At 40.5% G+C, this 14,003-nt stretch overlaps 1 protein-coding gene across 1 annotated transcript in view; it reads left to right on the top strand.

Moving 5' to 3' along the window:
* Nucleotides 1-12,325, top strand: part of LOC113440202 (NACHT, LRR and PYD domains-containing protein 12) — a 432,514-nt gene extending 420,189 nt beyond the window's left edge. The window contains exons 7-19 of the mRNA XM_087928375.1: nt 3,521-3,691; nt 3,881-4,051; nt 4,242-4,412; nt 4,602-4,772; nt 7,482-7,652; nt 8,917-9,087; nt 9,993-10,163; nt 10,353-10,523; nt 10,712-10,882; nt 11,071-11,241; nt 11,431-11,601; nt 11,791-11,961; nt 12,151-12,325. Coding sequence (XP_087784501.1) covers nt 3,521-3,691; nt 3,881-4,051; nt 4,242-4,412; nt 4,602-4,772; nt 7,482-7,652; nt 8,917-9,087; nt 9,993-10,163; nt 10,353-10,523; nt 10,712-10,882; nt 11,071-11,241; nt 11,431-11,601; nt 11,791-11,961; nt 12,151-12,325 — 2,227 coding nt within the window. The remainder of the gene's footprint in view (nt 1-3,520; nt 3,692-3,880; nt 4,052-4,241; nt 4,413-4,601; nt 4,773-7,481; nt 7,653-8,916; nt 9,088-9,992; nt 10,164-10,352; nt 10,524-10,711; nt 10,883-11,070; nt 11,242-11,430; nt 11,602-11,790; nt 11,962-12,150) is intronic.
* The last annotated feature ends 1,678 nt before the right edge of the window (nt 12,326-14,003 follow it).

Genomic DNA, 14,003 nt, shown 5'->3' with positions numbered 1-14,003 from the left:
CATGTTGTTGGCATGTCCTCTTCCTTTACCTCCTCTATCAAATCTTCATCTTCTACAGTCATAGAGGGTTTATCTATTGATGATTCCTCCATTGAGGATTCCTCCACTAACTTATCATCAATATTATTATCATCAGGATTATCGGTAAACAGTGGAGTCTCAACAACAACACTATCCTGTACCTCATTATATTCCTGTTCAAGCTTTCTCCAGCCAACATGGTCCAGAAATTTAGCACTTGCACTACAATATAAATTAGTAGTACCTGGCTCCCAAAATCTAAATGATCTATGATTAGCTTCATAACCTACAAAATATAATTGTCTCGCTCTATGTTGTCCCTTTCGCCTTACTTGCGTGGAAATATGAACCCATGCTGGGGTTCCAAATGTATGTAAATAACTGAGATCTGGCTTTTTTCCATTCCAATGAGTAAATGGTAATTCACCAGTTGTAGAATTCACTTCGTTATTCAAAACATGGTTAGCACACATTATTGCTGCACCCCAAAGTTTCTCTGATAAACCAGAATCCGAAATCATAGTCCTAGCCCTAGCCTGTAATGTTTGTCCTCTATGTTCAATATATGAGTTATGTTGTGGTCTATTAGAAGCAGAACATGTGTCTCCCAGGGACTGGGCGTGATTGTTTGTTCATGCCCGGTCCCACGTTGCCCAGAAAAGCTGGCAGCAGGGCTTCTGGTACAACAAAGAGACCGCGGGCAGGACTTCCAACCCTCCTTCTTTTGGGGAAAGGCTTGCCAATAGATAACAGAGAAGAAATAATTTGCAATACAAAAATGCAAATTAATACAAACTCAGGATACTGGAATGTCCCACGAGGCTGGAGTTTCAAAACGTCTTTGCCTTCTGCAAATAAACATTTGTTTCACAGCTGGCTTTTATCTTCTTGAAGGAAGGGCCACTACCTTGCAGCCTTACTCCCAAGTCGCCCGTGCTATTGTAGTTGCTCTTACCTGCGAGCAATCTTGTGTGCATGCGCACTTGGCATAGGCTCCTCAGGAACCTCCACATCACTGATGTCAGCCCACACAATATCTGAAGGCAGCAGTCACTCCCCAATTGTCCTGGCCCCTCATCTGAGTCCTCGCTCTCCTTAGCTGTCCGCACCTGCTTCCGGCTAACCACAACAACGGGTCATCCCTGGCTCACCTTTCTCTTGGCATTAGCAAGCCAGGCAAGTGGGTGGGTGAGAAGCTGAATTGCGCCCTGTGAGGGGCCCACCTCCAGCACTCCTCTGCCATCCCCTTGCCTCTTAGCGGCCCCCTAAGTCATCCCACCGCCCCTCAGGGGGTGGTACCACTAACTTTGAGAACCACTGCACTAGAATAAGTGACTATTTACTTTCAGTTTGATCTGCACACGTGTCTTTTGACTGTTAATATTTTAGAAATATATCTAGGGAAAGGCAGTAGGCAGTTCAGTTTCCATATATAATCACATTCCCTTCAATCTCTGTAAGTATACATTCCAGGCTTGTTTTTCAAAAGGTAATTGCAATATTCCTCACCCTTTTGTGCAGGCTTTCTGGAGAGGTCCTGAGTGAATCAAGCAGCAGGCATCTTGCAGAAGTCCTCAGGAAAAACCAGAGATTGAGAGAGTTAGATCTGTCCTTCAAAAGTCCGGATGAAAAACAATGGAACTACTGTGCAATGGGCTCAGTAATCCAGAATGTACAATCAAAGAGCTACGGTGAGAGTTGTGTTTACCTCTCAGTTTGATCTGCAAAGCCATCCTGTGAAGATTAATATTTTGGAAATACATTCAGAGAGAGGCAGTTCAGTTTCCATGTATAATCACATTCTCTTTGAGATTGTGAGAGTTAGACCTGTCCCTCAAGAACCTAGATGACAAACCATTGGAAATGTTGTGTGATGGGCTCAAACAACCAGAATGTACAATTGAGACTGTAGAGTAAGTGTGTCAGATCTGCTATCATGCCACTTCATCCCTACTTCGCTTTGATGCCATCCTGCCATAAAGAAGGGGGAGGGGGGATATGGGGGGGGCATGACAGGAACCAGAAGTGCCAACCAGATCTGTCTTTGTTTATGCTATCACCATATGCTTTAGTAAAACTATATCTTTCACTACAAATGTACTTGAGGGTGTTTCTTTCCTAAATGCCAAAGCTGGGAGAAGTGGTCTGACATTAAGCCAGTCTGCAATAATGATCCACCCAGAGACTCGCTTCTACCTTGGGGAGCATGCATGGAACATCCATCCTTAAGAGTGAGCAGGAGAAATGGAACCCTGGGAAGAAGCCATTTTCAAACCAAGGAACGACGGAACTAGAGGAAGAAGCAGAGACCCTGGAGGAGCAACAAAGACCTGGTGGTTCATAGGGATTGGAAAGATATAGGAGTGGGAAGAGAGACCCTCCAGAGTAATCTTTGCCCAGGAAAGCCACAGCAGCCATCACAAACACTGACCACTGAGGAGGATTGTGGGGCAAAGGAAGGTAAACCTGACCCACACAAGATTATATTCAAGGCAGGTGATTGACTTCCTAAGGGATGCCTTTGACAACCTCAAAGCCCAAGATAGCCAAGAGTGGCCAGCACCATTGCCAGCACCACCACCCAATGTGGCGAATGCACCAGCCCTCACCTCGACAACTCCAGCACAGAATGCAGAATGGCCCCACCAGTCCAGCCACCACCTCCTGCCTGGTCTGCCCCTCCATGATCACTAATGCTGGAGGTGAAATTCAACAGCTACCTAAATCAACTGGAGTTTTTCCTCAGCCAAGTGGGGAATTGCATGCAGGAGTATGGAACCAAGTTGCTGAATGACCTAGGCAGGATGTGACATATTACCATTACCCTAGAAGGGCAGGACACCAGATGGTGGCCCTTCAGGATGATGTGGCAGAGCTACACAACTTTGACAGGTTCACGACCTATGATTCGAAGTGGTTCGAAGACCCCCTCAGGGCCTTTAGACCCCTGATCAAAAATCTAGAACCAAAATCAAAACTATCAAGCAGGACAAGCAACCCATGGTCACCTTCATGCAAGAGTTCTGGAACCTGCCACGCACCCCAGGCAGCTTCCAAACCCACACAATGACAGGGTAAAGGTCCAGTAAGACCATGAGAAATGGCATACAAGGGAGTGGAGGTTCTTGAGGTTACCCCATCACTGGGCAATGGTGAGGGAACCCCAACCTGAAGATGAGAGTGACAGCAGAACAGCTGAAAACCCATTGATAAATCACCCCATGATACCGGTGACAATACCAGTACAATTAGAGGTGTTTTCATCATGGAGCAGGGATCCCGTAATTGCCAAGTATGGCTTGGGCTACAGTAAGTGACTGTTTTTTCAATTCATTTTGATATTCACAACCACTTTTTCTGAAGGTTAATATTCTGTAAATATATCGAGGAGAGGCAGTTCAGTTGCTTTACATAATGACATTCACTTCAATTCTTATAAGAATGCATTCCTGTTAGTTTTTCACAAAATAATTGTAATTTTTGTTGCTATTCTCCACAGGCTTTCTGGAGAGATACTGACCGAATCCTCCAGCAGGCATCTTGCAGAAGTCCTCAGGAAAAACCAGAGATTGAATATATTAGTCTTGTCCCTCGAGAATCCAGATGACAAAGAAATGGAAGTGCTATGTGAGGGTCTGAATCATCCAGAATGTGCAATAGAAACGCTTGAGTAAGTGACTCTTTTTTCATTCAGTTTGATCTTCACAACCCCTTTTTGTGATGGTTAATATTCTATAAATATATCCAGGAGATGCAGTTCAGTTGCCCTACATAATCACATTCCTTTCAATTGCTATAAGAATACATTCCTGTTAGTTTTTCACAAAATAATTGTAATTTTTCTTGCTATTCTCCACAGGCTTTCTGGAGAGATACTGACCGAATCCTCCAGCAGGCATCTTGCAGAAGTCCTCAGAAAAAAACAGAGATTGAATAGATTAGTCTTGTCCCTTGGGAATCTAGATGACAAAGCAATGGAAGTGCTATGTGAGGGTCTGAAACATCCAGAATGTGCAATAGAAATGCTTGAGTAAGTGACTCTTTTTTTCATTCAGTTTGATCTTCACAACCCCTTTTTGTGATGGTTAATATTCTATAAATATATCCAGGAGATGCAGTTCAGTTGCCTTACATAATCACATTCCTTTCAATTGCTATAAGAATACATTCCTATTAGTTTTTCACAAAATATTTTTAATTTTTCTTGCTATTCTCCACAGGCTTTCTGGAGAGATACTGACCGAATCCTCCAGCAGGCATCTTGCAGAAGTCCTCAGAAAAAATGAGAGATTGAATAGATTAGATTTGTCCCTCGGGAATCTAGATGACAAAGCAATGGAAGTGCTATGTGAGGGTCTGAAATATCCAGAATGTGCAATAGAAACGCTTGAGTAAGTGACTCTTTTATTCATTCAGTTTGCTCTTCACAACCCCTTTCTGTGATGGTTAATATTCTATGAATATATCCAGGAGAGGCAGTTCAGTTGCCCTACATAATCACATTCCTTTCAATTGCTATTAGAATACATTCCTGTTAGTTTTACACAAAATATTTGTAATTTTTCTGCTATTCTCCACAGGCTTTTTGGAGAGATACTGACCGAATCCTTCAGCAGGAATCTTGCAGAAGTCCTCAGGAAAAACCAGAGATTGAATGTATTATACTTGTCCCTCAAGAACCCAGATGACAAAGCAATGGAAGTGCTATGTGAGGGTCTGAAACATCCAGAATGTGCAATAAAAACACTTCAGTAAGTGACTCTTCTTCATTCAGTTTGATCTTCACAACCCCTTTTTGTGATGGATAATATTCTATAAATATACCCAGGAGAGGCAGTTCAGTTGCCCTACATAATCATATTCCTTTCAATTGCTATAAGAATACATTCCGGTTAATTTTTCACAAAATATTTGTAATTTTTCTTGCTCTTCTCCACAGGATTTCTGGAGAGATACTGACCAAATCCTCCAGCAGGCATATTGCAGAAGTCTTCAGGAAGAACCAGAGATTGAATGTATTATACTTGTCCCTCAAGAACCCAGATGACAAAGCAATGAAAGTACTATGTGAGGGTCTGAATCATCCAGAATGTGCAATAAAAACGCTTCAGTAAGTGACTCTTTTTTTCATTCAGTTTGATCTTCACAACCCCTTTTTGGGAATGGTTAATATTCTATAAATATATCCAGAAGATGCAGTTCAGTAGCCCTACATAATCACATTCCTTTCAATTGCTATAAGAATACATTCCTGTTAGTTTTTCACAAAATAATTGTAATTTTTCTTGCTATTCTCCACAGGCTTTCTGGAGAGATACTGACGGAATCCTCCAGCAGGCATCTTGCAGAAGTCCTCAGGAAAAACCAGAGATTGAATGTATTATACTTGTCCTTCGAGAACCCAGATGACAAAGCAATGAAAGTGCTATGTGAGGGTCTGAATCATCCAGAATGTGCAATAGAAACGCTTGAGTAAGTGACTCTTTTTTCATTCAGTTTGATCTTCACAACCCCTTTTTGTGATGGTTAACATTCTACGAATATATCCAGGAGAGGCAGTTCAGTTGCCCTACATAATCACATCCCATTCAATTGCTATTAGAATACATTCTTGTTAGTTTTTCACAAAATAATTGTAACTTTTCTTGCTATTCTCCACAGGCTTTCTGGGGAGATACTGACTGAATCCTCCAGCAGGCATCTTGCAGAAGTCCTCAAGAAAAACCAGAGATTGAATGTATTATACTTGTCCCTCAAGAACCCAGATGACAAACCAATGGAAGTGCTATGTGAGGGTCTGAAACATCCAGAATGTGCAATAAAAACACTTCAGTAAGTGACACTTTTTTCATTCAGTTTGATCTTCACAACCCCTTTTTGTGATGGTTAACATTCTACGAATATATCCAGGAGAGGCAGTTCAGTTGCCTTACATAATCACATTCCTTTCAATTGCTATAAGAATACATTCCTGTTAGTTTTTCACAAAATAATTGTAATATTCCTTGCTCTTCTCCACAGGCTTTCTGGAGAGATACTGACCGAATCCTCCAGCAGGCATCTTGCAAAAGTCCTCAGAAAAAAACAGAGATTGAATGTATTAGACTTGTCCCTCAAGAACCCAGATGACAAAGCAATGGAAGTGCTATGTGAGGGTCTGAATCATCCAGAAAGTGCAATAAAAACACTTGAGTAAGTGACTCTTTTTTCATTCAGTTTGATCTTCACAACCCCTTTCTGTGATGGTTAATATTCTATAAATATATCCAGGAGAGGAAGTTCAGTTGCCCTACATAATCACATTCCTTTCAATTGCTATGAGAATACATTCCTATTAGTTTTTCACAAAATAATTATAATTTTCCTTGCTATTCCCCACAGGCTTTCTGGAGACATACTGACCGAATCCTCCAGCAGGAACCTTGCAGAAGTCCTCAGAAAAAATCAGAGATTGAATAGAATAGTCTTGTCCCTCCAGAATCCAGATGACAAAGCAATGGAAGTGCTATGTGAGGGTCTGAATCATCCAGAATGTGCAATAAAAACGCTTCAGTAAGTGACTCGTTCTTAATTCAGTTTGATCTTCACAACCCCTTTTTGTGATGGTGAATATTCTATAAATATATCCAGGAGATGCAGTTCAGTTGCCCTACATAATTACATTCCTTTCAATTGCAATCAAAATACATTCCTGTTAGTTTTTCACAAAATAATTGTAATTTTTCTTGCTATTCTCCACAGGCTTTCTGGAGAGATACTGACGGAATCCTCCAGCAGGCATCTTGCAGAAGTCCTCAGGAAAAGCCAGAGATTGAACGTATTATACTTGTCCCTCAAGAACCCAGATGATAAAGCAATGGAAGTGCTATGTGAGGGTCTGAATCATCCAGAATGTGCAATAAAAACGCTTCAGTAAGTGACTCTTTTTTCATTCAGTTTGATCTTCACAACCCCTTTTTGTGATTGTTAATATTCTATAAATATATCCAGGAGATGCAGTTCAGTTGCCCTACATAATCACATTCCTTTCAATTGCTATAAGAATACATTCCTGTTAGTTTTTCACAAAATAATTGTAATTTTTCTTGCTATTCTCCACAGGCTTTTTGGAAAGATACTGACCGAATCCTCTAGCAGGCATCTTGCAGAAGTCCTCAGGAAAAGCCAGAGATTGAACGTATTATACTTGTCCCTCAAGAACCCAGATGATAAAGCAATGGAAGTGCTATGTGAGGGTCTGAATCATCCAGAATGTGCAATAAAAACGCTTCAGTGAGTGACTCTTTTTCATTCAGTTTGATCTTCACAACCCCTTTTTGTGATGGTTAATATTCTATAAATATATCCAGGAGCGGAAGTTCAGTTGCCTTACATAATCACATTCCTTTCAATTTCTATTTGAATACATTCCTGTTAGTTTTTTACAAAATATTTGTAATTTTTCTTGCTATTCTCCACAGGCTTTCTGGAGAGATACTGACCGAATCCTCCAGCAGGCATCTTGCAGAAGTCCTCAGAAAAAACGAGAGATTGAATAGATTAGACATGTCCCTCAGGAATCTAGATGACAAAGCAATGGAAGTGCTATGTGAGGGTCTGAAACATCCAGAATGTGCAATAGAAACGCTTGAGTAAGTGACTATTCATTCAGTTTGAACTTCACAACTCCTTTTTGTGATGGTTAATATTCTATGAATATATCCAGGAGAGGCAGTTCAGTTGCCCTACATAATCACATTCCTATCAATTGCTATTAGAGTACATTCCTGTTAGTTCTTCACAAAATATTTGTAATTTTTCATGGTATTCTCGACAGGCTTTCTGGAGAGATACTGACCGAATCCTCCAGCAGGCATCTTGCAGAAGTCCACAGGAAAAATCAGAGATTGAATGTATTATACTTGTCCCTCAAGAACCCAGATGACAAAGCAATGGAAGTGCTATGTGATGGTCTGAAACATCCAGAATGTGCAATAAAAACGCTTCAGTAAGTGACTCTTTTTTCATTCCGTTTGATCTTCACAACCCCTTTTTGTGATGGTTAATATTCTATAAATATATCCATGAGAGGCAGTTCAGTTGCCCTACATAATCACATTCCTTTCAATTGCTATAAGAATACATTCCTGTTAGTTTTTCACAAAGTAATTGTAATTTTTCTTGCTATTCTCTACAGGCTTTCTGGAGAGATACTGACCGAATCCTCCAGCAGGCATCTTGCAGAAGTCCTCAGGAAAAACCAGAGATTGAATGTTTTATACTTGTCCTTCGAGAATCCAGATGACAAAGCAATGGAAGTGTTATGTGAGGGTCTGAATCATCCAGAATGTGCAATAAAAACACTTCAGTAAGTGACTCTTTCTTCATTCAGTTTGATCTTCACAACCCCTTTTTGTGATGGTTAATATTCTATAAATATATCCAGGAGATGCAGTTCAGTTGCCCTACATAATCACATTCCTTTCAATTGCTATAAGAATACATTCCTTTTAGTTTTTCACAAAATAATTGTAATTTTTCTTGCTATTCTCCACAGGCTTTTTGGAGAGATACTGACCGAATCCTCCAGCAGGCATCTTGCAGAAGTCCTCAGAAAAAACCAGAGATTGAATGTATTATACTTGTCCCTCAAGTACCCAGATGATAAAGCAATGGAAGTGCTATGTGAGGGTCTGAATCATCCAGAATGTGCAATAAAAACGCTTCAGTGAGTGACTCTTTTTCATTCAGTTTGATCTTCACAACCCCTTTTTGTGATGGTTAATAATCTATAGATATATCCAGGAGCGGAAGTTCAGTTGCCTTACATAATCACATTCCTTTCAATTTCTATTTGAATACATTCCTGTTAGTTTTTCACAAAATATTTGTAATTTTTCTTGCTATTCTCTACAGGCTTTCTGGAGAGATACTGACTGAATCCTCCAGCAGGCATCTTGCAGAAGTCCTCAGAAAAAACGAGAGATTGAATAGATTAGACATGTCCCTCAGGAATCTAGATGACAAAGCAATGGAAGTGCTATGTGAGGGTCTGAAACATCCAGAATGTGCAATAGAAACGCTTGAGTAAGTGACTATTCATTCAGTTTGAACTTCACAACTCCTTTTTGTGATGGTTAATATTCTATGAATATATCCAGGAGAGGCAGTTCAGTTGCCCTACATAATCACATTCCTTTCAATTGCTATTAGAGTACATTCCTGTTAGTTTTTCACAAAATAATTGTAATTTTTCATTGTATTCTCCACAGGCTTTCTGGAGAGATACTGACCGAATCCTCCAGCAGGCATCTTGCAGAAGTCCACAGGAAAAATCAGAGATTGAATAGATTATATTTGTCCCTCAAGAACCCAGATGACAAAGCAATGGAAGTACTATGTGAGGGTCTGAAACATCCAGAATGTGCAATAAAAACGCTTCAGTAAGTGACTCTTTTTTCATTCCGTTTGATCTTCACAACCCCTTTTTGTGATGGTTAATATTCTATAAATATATCCATGAGAGGCAGTTCAGTTGCCTTACATAATCACATTCCTTTCAATTGCTATAAGAATACATTCCTGTTAGTTTTCCACAAAATAATTGTAATTTTTCTTGCTATTCTCCACAGGCTTTCTGGAGAGATACTGACCGAATCCTCCAGCAGGCATCTTGCAGAAGTCCTCAGGAAAAACCAGAGATTGAATGTATTATACTTGTCCTTCGAGAATCCAGATGACAAAGCAATGGAAGTGTTATGTGAGGGTCTGAATCATCCAGAATGTGCAATAAAAACGCTTCAGTAAGTGACTGTTTCTTCATTCAGTTTGATCTTCACAACCCCTTTTTGTGATGGTTATTATTCTATAAATATATCCAGGAGAGGAAGTTCAGTTGCCTTACATAATCACATTCCTTTCAATTGCTATAAGAATACATTCCTGTTAGTTTTTCACAAAATAATTGTAATTTTTCTTGCTATTCTCCACAGGCTTTCTGGAGAGATACTGACCAAATCCTGCAGTAGGCATCTTGCAGAAGTCCTCAGGAAAAACCAGAGATTGAATGTATTATACCTGTCCCTCAAGAACCCAGATGACAAAGCAATGGAAGTGCTATGTGAGGGTCTGAATCATCCAGAATGTGCAATAAAAACACTTCAGTAAGTGACTCTTCCTTCATTCAGTTTGATCTTCACAACTCCTTTTTCTGATGGTTAATATTCTATAAATATATCCAGGAGGGGCAGTACAGTTGCCCTACATTATCACATTCGTTTCAATTGCTATCAGAATACATTCCTGTTAGTTTTTCATAAAATAGTTGTAATATTTGTTGGTATTCCCCACAGGCTTTCTGGAGAGATACTGACCGAATCCTGCAGCAGGCATCTTGCAGAAGTCCTCAGGAAAAAGCCGAGATTGAATGTATTATACTTGTCATTCGAGAATCCAGATGACAAAGCAATGGAAGTATTATGTGAGGGTCTGAATCATCCAGAATGTGCAATAAAAACGTTTCAGTAAGTGACTCTTTTTTCATTCAGTTTGATCTTCACAACCCCTTTTTGTGATGGTTAATGTTCTAAAATATATCCAGGAGAGGCAGTTCAGTTGCCCTACATAATCACATTCCTTTCAATTGCTATAAGAATACATTCCTGTTAGTTTTTCACGAAGTAGTTTTACTTTTTCTTGCTATTCTCCACAGGCTTTCTGGAGAGATATTGACCAAATCCTCCAGCAGGCATCTTGCAGAAGTCCTCAGAAAAAAGCAGCGATTGAATGTATTATACTTGTCCCTCAAGAACCCCGATGACAAAGCAATGGAAGTGCTATGTGAGGGTCTGAAACATCCAGAATGTGCTATAAAAACACTTCAGTAAGGGACTCTTTTTTCAATCAGTTTGATCTTCCCAACCCCTTTTTGTGATGGTTAATGTTCTAAAATATATCCAGGAGAAGCAGTTCTCTTGCCCTACATAATCACATTTCTTTCAATTGCTATAAGAATACATTCCTGTTAGTTTTTCACAAAATAACTGTAATTTTTCTTGCTCTTCTCCACAGGCTTTCTGGAGAGATACTGACCGAATCCTCCAGTAGGCATCTTGCAAAAGTCCTCAGAAAAAAACAGAGATTGAATGTATTATACTTGTCCCTCAAGAACCCAGATGACAAAGCAATGGAAGTGCTATGTGAGGGTCTGAATCATCCAGAATGTGCAATAGAAACGCTTCAGTAAGTGACTCTTTTTTCATTCAGTTTGATCTTCACAACCCCTTTTTGTTATGGTGACTATTCTATAAATATATCCATGAGAGGCAGTTCAGTTGCCCTACATAATCACATTCCTTTCAATTGCTATAAGAATACATTCCTGTTAGTTTTTCATGAAGTAGTTGTAATTTTTCTTGCTATTCTCCACAGGCTTTCTGGAGAGATACTGACCGAATCCTCCAGCAGGCATCTTGCAGAAGTCCTCAGGAAAAACCAGAGATTGAATAGATTAGTCTTGTCCCTCGAGAATCCAGATGACAAAGCAATGGAAGTGCTATGTGAGGGTCTGAATTATCCAGAATGTGCAATAAAAACGCTTCAGTAAGTGACTCTTTTTTCATTCAGTTTGATCTTCACAACCTCTTTTTGTGATGGTTGATATTCTATAAATATATCCAGGAGAGGCAGTTCAGTTGCCCTACATAATCACATTCCTTTCAATTGCTATAAGAATACATTCCTGTTAGTTTTTCACGAAGTAGTTTTACTTTTTCTTGCTATTCTCCACAGGCTTTCTGGAGAGATATTGACCAAATCCTCCAGCAGGCATCTTGGAGAAGTCCTCAGGAAAAACCAGAGATTGAATATATTATACTTGTCCCTCAAGCACTCAGATGACAAAGCAATGGAAGTGCTATGTGAGGGTCTGAAACATTCAGAATGTGCAATAAAAACACTTCAGTAAGTGACTATTTTTTCATCCAGTTTGATCTTCACAACCCCTTTTTGTGATGGTTAATATTCTATAAATATATCCAGGAAAGGCAATTCAGTTGCCCTACATAATGACATTCCTTTCAATTGCTATAAGAATACATTCCTGTTAGTTTTTCACAAAATAATTGTAATTTTTCTTGCTATTCTCCACAGGCTTTCTGGAAAGATACTGACCGAATCCTCCAGCAGGCATCTTGCAGAAGTCCTCAGGGAAAACCAGAGATTGAATGTATTATACTTGTCCCTCAAGAACCCATATGACAAAGCAATGGAAGTGCTATGTGAGGGTTTGAAACATCCAGAATGTGCAATAGAAACGCTTCAGTAAGTGACTCTTTTTTCATTCAATTTGATCTTCACAACCCCTTCTTGTGATGGTGAATAGTCTATAAATATATCCAGGAGATGCAGTTCAGTTGCCCTACATAATCACATTCCTTTCAATTTCTATAAGAATACATTCCTCTTAGTTTTTCACAAAATAATGGAACTATCATGTGATTGGCTGAATAATCCAGAATGCACAGTTAAGAAACTAAAGTAAGTAATGCATTTCCCTTTGCAAAATCCTTTATGTTGGTTAATATTTTGAAAATATATCCAGAGCGAGGCAGTTTAGCTCCCATCGTTTAACACATTCCTTTCAGTTTCTTTATAAATGTAATACATGGTTGTTTCCCAGAGCTAGACCACCATCGCGATGCTGTCGGCCCTCATCCTAGCAATTCTTTCCCCACACCCCACTTGCCTAGCTTGCTTAGCCAACAGAGCTAAGGCTCCATGCAGCACTCATGGCCTAGCAAGCTTCCTCCCAACCCCACCTGCCTGGCTTGCTGGTAGCTGTGAGAAAGGCTGGTCACTGCTTGGGTCCCACCGGGAATTCTCTGTTGAGCAGAGCAGTGCAGCAGTCAATGGGGTGAGCCTGTGGGGCCAGCACCTCAAATACAGCAATGGTGGTGCATTGGGAAAGTAAAGGAAAGCTACTTTTAAAATGGGCCACCTCTGCCACTTTTCAGGCGCCGGCCCTGCAGGATCACCCCATTGAGCCCACTGAACCGGAGGGACCTGCCCATGGAAGTCCGAGCAGAGCGGTACACCAAATCAATGGGTGTGCCTGAGAGAGGGAAAGAGAGAGAGAAAAGAGAGAGAGAAAAAGAAAAGAAAAAAAAGAGAAAAAGGAAAGAAAGTAAAAGAGACAGACAAAGAAAGAGGGTGGGATGGAGGGAAGGAGGGAGGCGGGAGGGAGGGAGAGAGAGGCGGGGGAGAGAGAGACCTGATGCATCAGATTGAAATGAGGCCTAGTTTACAGGCCCTTTTCCACATTGAAATATCTTTGCCAGGATCTTGCCAGCACATTGAAACATCTTTGGCTTCTATTAAAGGTTTTGTAGACGAAACACGGTCAAACATATCAGGAAGCTCTCACATTTTGTTGAGGCTTTAAACAGGATCCATTGGACTAGACCTCCACCCTAAAAAATTACTTTTCTCCAGTGCGTTATAGTGCCAATTCAGAAGTAGGCAAAACAAAAATGTATTGGTGAATTACAAAGAGAACACACACACACACACTCCCTTCTATCCCTGCTGGAGCAGGTGATTGGACTAGAATAGATATCTCATTATTTTTCTCCTCCCTCCCTCCCTCCTTCTTGTATTTGGTTTGCCAGTCACCTGGCCATGTCCATCCAGTCACATGACCACCAAACCACACCTACCTGGTCATGTGACTATGAAGCCATGCCCAGCCAGCAAGCCACGCCCAGCCAGTCACATGACCAGAAAGCCATGCCCAGTCAGTCATGTGACCAGCAAGCCACACCCTCAAATTAGGCCATGCCCACAGAAATTTGAATCCCATCCCTGGGTGGGAGGGCACCGAGGATGAGTTTGTAGCATCAAGGGGGCAGTGGACTGAAAAGTTTGGGAACCATTGATCTATACCATCCATCATTTTCTCTTCAGGTATCTCCAGAGCTCCTGCCCAAATTTCTACCATTATTCCT

Source organism: Pseudonaja textilis, chromosome 1, assembly GCF_049901715.1.
Source record: "Pseudonaja textilis isolate UNSWEBS1 chromosome 1, rPseTex1.2, whole genome shotgun sequence".
Classification (NCBI taxonomy): Eukaryota; Metazoa; Chordata; class Lepidosauria; order Squamata; family Elapidae; genus Pseudonaja; species Pseudonaja textilis.
Note: the sequence above shows the minus strand (reverse complement) of the source record. Positions and strands in the feature narration are given on the sequence as shown.